This window comes from Clupea harengus, chromosome 15 (genome assembly GCF_900700415.2).
Source record: "Clupea harengus chromosome 15, Ch_v2.0.2, whole genome shotgun sequence".
Lineage (NCBI taxonomy): Eukaryota > Metazoa > Chordata > Actinopteri > Clupeiformes > Clupeidae > Clupea > Clupea harengus.
Genome location: NC_045166.1, coordinates 15,826,533 through 15,832,744, shown reverse-complemented (window position 1 = coordinate 15,832,744; position 6,212 = coordinate 15,826,533). Strand labels below are relative to the sequence as shown.

Genomic DNA, 6,212 nt, shown 5'->3' with positions numbered 1-6,212 from the left:
CGCCGCCACTCTCATGCTTATGCACTCAGAGTAGAGGGAGAGGGAGGGAGGAGAGTAGAGAGAGAGAGAGAGGAGGGAGTGGAGTGGAGAGAGAGAGAGAGAGAGAGAGAGAGAAAGGAAGAGAGTAGAGAGAGAGAGAGAGGAGGGAGTGGAGTAGATTGGAGTGGAGTGGCTACACACACATAGAGTGTAGGAGTCTCTGGCTACAGAATACTCCAAGTCCTTTGACTATCTTCCCCTTAAATACCCAGTTAATTTAGTCCTACATCTGGTATAATAATTCATCATGTTTACTGATAGGGATTACGCAGACAAATGGAGGGATATGTCACCTCCTGAGGGGGGTTACCTGCAGCCCACAGAGACCAGAATTCCCATGTTTCAGAGATCTATGTTGAAACTGATCTATTCAGCTGCAGGACTGAGACCAATGTACCACTCAGACTGAGACCATTCAAATAAAACATGATAAAGAAATCATCTTACAAATGCAATACAACACTGTAACAAAAGCTGTGAGGTGTGAGAAAGAATAAAGCCGTCTTAAAAGTCCACAGTGTAACTCACTGGGATATGGGCTTCAGCATACTTAGCAGTAAGCAGTACTGTGTGCACGCTATACAAATACTTACAAGAGTAACTTCACTATTATAAAATTAAACGTTTTACATCTAGTCTGGAAAGGGAATTAAGAGTCAACATGTTACAAACCTCAACAATTGGGTTTCCATTTTAGGACCCTCTAAAGTGTCAAACTGTATCAAAAACACCACACATTGATCTGCACTATAGACAAGTAATGTATTAATAATTGAAAGTGGGACAGGGACCAGGAAGAGGTCAGAGAAATTCCAAGTGTTTATTGATTGATGTATTTACATTTATTCAGTTAATTGACATTTGTATCCAAAATGACACATAGTACAGTAGATCTCCATCTATATTAGTATGTGTGAACTCCCTAGCTATCAAGGCCATCATCTTGGTGTTATGAGCACCTCACTCTACCAGTTCTTCTACTAGGTGAGTTGAGGACACAGGCCTGTCTTGAGAGGCGAGGAAGTATGTCTCATGTCCCTATTAAGTGCAGTTATTTTCATTTGCTAGCTATACTTTAACTCCAACAAGCCACTCACTTCCCATAAACCTTAGCGTCATCCCAAACAGGGTTTATCCAGACCCCAGCAAATGCACTGAATGTAGGATTGCAGCACTACTAAAATTCCATTCCCACACTCCTGAAAAAGGTGTTTTTATCTATTGAGGTTCAAGTTGCAGTCGGATGAGGAAAGAAACACACACCTAACATTGACAAGATCCTGACAATGAAGTTTTGCACTAGCCTAATATTACACTGTCATCTGCTAGATTTTTTATCTTTTTGTCTCAAATGTATTTCCTTGAGCACACATGAATGTCACTTGATTCACACATGCATTTCTTTTTCAAAAGGACAATCTCTGCAGCCTATCAGATGTCTCTTAAAATTTCAGCCAATCGCATGAACGTAAATATGAGGGTATTGATTAAATGTGACCACTATGCGTTACATCTGCACAGTATCCAGTTATGTGCACTACTACACCTTACAGGACTGACACTGTCAGACTTGGGTCAGAGATGGAACCCAGGCCGCTTACCCAGTGTGTAGTGCACTTATATAGTGTGAAATTCTTTTCAAAATCAAGAATATATCCAACGCTCAGAAGATCAAGACAAAAAGAAAAGGCATCTCAGGGGAAAAACAGGGCAGATAATTTCAGGGACACAAAACAAGTCAAGATCAGCTCAAGCAGCTAACGGTTAAAAAACAAAAAGATAAAACCAAGAACATGTCCCACCAAACACAGGCAAGACCAAAAAGTAACTCCAGCGTGGTAAGTGACTAGTCCATAGAACACAAAGATGTCTGAACAACGCCATAGTCCCAGAATGTTCAAACCTTCAAGAGACGACGACTAAATTAGCTCCTTATTCATTTGCTTAGGATTAAACTTTTCCCAACTTCCGACAAAGTTGTGGTCCCCGCAAGACAAAACTGTATACTATTTGTTCTTAAATAAGAAAGAGAGGGGCTTGTTTTGTTTCACTCCTACACACACACATGCATACATGCATGCGCACACGCACACACGTACACACACACTTTTCACACGTCTTGTTTACCTGTTACCTTTCAGTCCATTCGAATAATTTTTAACACCCTCTAAATTATCTACAAATGAATAATAATTTCCTCAAAATGCTTCTGACTGGGTGTGACTGGGACAGCTGGGAAGTTGCCACATATTATCTTCCCATCCTCATTCCAGAAACAGGAAGCTTGTGCTTGGGGAATGATTAAAAACCTGCTCATGAACCTGTCCTCCAAGAGACTTACTTGTCAGTTAAAGTCGCTGAGTGAGCCATGCCTCTCCTTATCGCAACACTTCTCTTTGCTCTGCACTGTCTGTTGCCGACTTCATGTGTGGGTAAGTTCGTCTGACTGTTACTCAATCCATTGCATGTTTTCCATCTTCCCCTGCTCTGTCTGACTACATCTGACAACCCACCACCGCATTTAAGTGTTTTTGTTTGTCTTGCAGCGTATAGCTGTACGCATATCCCTGGTGGCCTGGTGCAGATTGATGTAGGTGTTGGACAAGTGTTCGGGGTCAACAAAAACGACAGCATCTTCACAAGGTTTGGATCGTCATGGACACAGTTGCCAGGCAAACTGAAGCATGTCACCGTAGGACCTGCAGGAGTCTGGGGAGCCAACAGAGCAAATCTCATCTTTAAACTTGTTGGGGCTGACTGGGTGACTGTACCTGGTAAGAATAACTACACTAAATATAGCTGCAGGCAGCAATGGCGGGTTCCTCCAAAGATTGCGAACCAGGGAAAAATGTATATTCTGCACAATTTGTCACTGTATAGAAAAATCCATGCTGCAGACTTACCAATGGGATATTCAATTTGAAATGCAATACTGTCAAGATCCACAAGGGCCTTGGCTTCAAGCTAAGGAGAGAGCGGGGCCTTGGTCAGGCCACAATGTCATGAAATGGTGTGTGTGCGTATTGCCAAGCTTTTGCTGTGTCAGAGGAAAGTTTGTGTCTGTGAGAATTGGCACGGGAGCGAAGGAGGAGAGAGGGAGAGATTACATTGGAAATTGTGCTAGCAATTAGCCAAGCATGCATGTTTCAAATATTCACCAAAAATCTACTTTTCATCTTAGTCAACTTTTTTTCAGATTTGTGTAGTAAACATTCTCAAGTGTCTTCATATGAACTTGTGATTGAATCAGAGTATCACTTTTGAATGAAAAATGTGTAAAGCATTCTTTTAGCGTTAGCGATTAATGCAATTTGCTTTATATCAATCATTTTTGAAGATATGAAGTTGCCTTTGCACATGGAAACACCAAGTTTGGTGTTGATATCTGAAAGATTTGCTGTTTGGCGGCTTTTCTGCTGAATTTCAGTGGCTGTACCGGACAAACGGTTGTGAGGATCAAAATTCTGTTGCATAAATTTTGTGAGGCTTGGTCCGAAGATCATCTCTGGTGATTTTGAAGAAGATTTGACAAAAATTGTAGGAGGTGATGCCTTTCAAAGGTTTTTGATAAAACCGGAAATAGCGGAAAATCTATATAACCGGAAATTGACGCCACAGGGTGTCGGTCAAACGGTTCAAAAGTTACAGTGTTAACAAAAGTCCAATTTTGACCCGTTGGTGGCGCTAGTGTGGTCTAGTGGGAGACATGAAACTTGGTGTGAGTAAAGTAGGGACTGTCCTTAATGAGTGTGCTAAATTTCAGAAAAAGTTACCATACGGTTCTAGTGGCTGCCATTGACTCCAATGGCACAAGAATAATAATAAGAATACCTACAATAACAATAGGTTTCCTCCTGACGGAGGAACCCTAATAATGATATATAATAATAATAATAATTGTCAGGTTTTATTGGCACACACGACACACTGGAACACACACGTGAATATATGGAGGCAACACAGGACACACACACACACACACACACACACACACACACGAACGAACACGCAGGCCTGAGGTCACGGTGAATTTATCTTCTGCCTTTTCCCATCCTGGACTGTCCCTCCTCCAGGACCCCCCAGGAGTAGTGGGCAGCTTGTAAGCGCCCGGGGACCAAGTCAAGTGAACGGTCCATCTTTGGTCAGGGATGGACATGTGTTCTGTTCTTTTTGCATGTTTTTCTGTTGGGGTTCGTAGTACAGGAAACCCCTTGTGAACACGGGGAGAACATGCAAACTATATGGAATAATGTATGGAATTGTAGGCCACCAATACAGACAAGGTTTGCATGTAGTCATTTTTAGACAGTGCAATATGTCTGCAACCTCAACGTCATACAGCTTCGACCAAGGCATATAGACTGTGAAGTGGCTAACGCGGGCTGTATTTCTATATACCCCTGTCACTTTTCATAGGTTTCACAGTGTGAATGTTCGCTTCTTGCACTAACACTGAATTATTTTTTATTATTATTTGATGACTTATTTTGCTTTTGTAAGCCAATACTTTCAAGATCAGTCAATAAATATTGTTGGTTTTGACTTATATGTTGCCCCCTTCTTTATGTTGTTAATGGACATATCATGTGTCCTGTTAAGCTATGTTACATCATACAACATTTGAGACATGTGGATAATGAAAAAGTGGGGTCATTTAATGTGGAGCCACATCACGTTTGCTTATGAAGGCTCCTGGATGCAACTTTCTTCCGTAGCTTTCCACCTGTAACTTGCAACTCTAGCTATGTAGCAAGAGGGGAAATATTAGTGTTGTGTGCTGCCATCTAGTGGACAAAAATGGATTGCTGTATGAGTTAATCAGCTAACTTACAGTTTTTCTCAATTGCTAACACACATTTTTTGAAAGCATGCCTCGTTTCCTCAAAACTCTAAACACAAATCCCAAAACCACTCACACAAAATGCAAAACCCTTTATACATCCTGCAAAAGGCAACTTTGCTTTCAAAACAGTGTTATGTCACCTCAAAAGGGTACTTTGTTTTCTAATGACAAACACAGCCCATTATATGAGTAGACATTCTAAGCATCGATTGAACACTGATGTGCTCAATGGAAAACACTACTATGAAATGGGAAAACACCAGTATGAAGGCCTTATCAGGAACATTATGTTACTATACGCTTACTCCTGTAGTAAAATATAACTGTATAATGTTTTTACGCAAATATAAAACAACACACAAATATACAGTAACAACTAAAATATTTCTTTATTTTTTCCAAAAGTGCTGTAGCCTATACATCACAGCAAACACAAATGAATGTGTAAATGATTTGCACAGAACAAACAATAGGATATAGGCCAGTACAGTCAACAAAAAAAAGAAAGAAAAATGTAAAATAAAAAAGGACAAAAAACTACTGCATCCTGTTCTAGCTCAAGACAATATTGACAATGTGCTATCAGAAATAGACCTACACAGTGTTATGAATGTTGTTGCATTTTGTGTGAGTGGTTTAGGGATTTGTGTTTAGAGTTTTGAGAAAACGAGGCATGCTTCATGTGTGTAAGCAATCGAGAAAAACTGTAACATTGGATTGGATTGCAATACAGTACAGTAATGTGTCAGTGCTGATAGGACGCAATCAGTTGTGGAAATGTATATGACTTACTTGCACATAGTCATAGCATAACTGTTTGACTGTCGGAGTTTCTGACAAAAGGCACCCTGTACACCTGCTTTATTCTCAAGGTGTTCCGCCTTAGAACACAGTCCACTGTGGCTAGGCTCACTGTATTGATGTTTAGGAATTAGTCTTGGTCATCAATGGTTGCACTTTGTATTTGTTTACGTAATTTTACAGATACAGTACAATGGAAAATACAAGAATACTATGCTCCTGATAAGGCATTCAAACTAGTCTTTTCCTGTCATAGTAGTGCTTCTTACCTATTCCCTCTTCTGAATGTCCAGAGAATGGATGCAACTGAGAAGCGGCTTATATTTGGTTGAACCCTCTGGCCAGCCTCCTGCATGGTCAAACCATGGTTGACCACAGGGTTGACCACAGTGGCCCGAATCTCATCAGAGATAATGGCTCTCCTTCTTGCTCTTTCTCTTCATCCTCTTCCTCCTCCTCCTCCTCCTCCTCTTACTCTCACTCCTCTGCCTTTCTGATCACCTCTCACTTCAATGTTGCCATCAATTGT

General features: G+C 40.8%; 1 protein-coding gene across 1 annotated transcript in view; it reads left to right on the top strand.

The window, feature by feature from the left end:
• The first annotated feature begins 2,407 nt into the window (after positions 1-2,407).
• LOC105899548 (fish-egg lectin-like) overlaps positions 2,408-6,212 on the top strand; it is a 5,133-nt gene continuing 1,328 nt past the window's right edge. Inside the window, exons 1-2 of the mRNA XM_042709983.1 lie at positions 2,408-2,471; positions 2,586-2,813. Of these exons, the coding sequence (XP_042565917.1) occupies positions 2,408-2,471; positions 2,586-2,813 (292 nt within the window). The remainder of the gene's footprint in view (positions 2,472-2,585; positions 2,814-6,212) is intronic.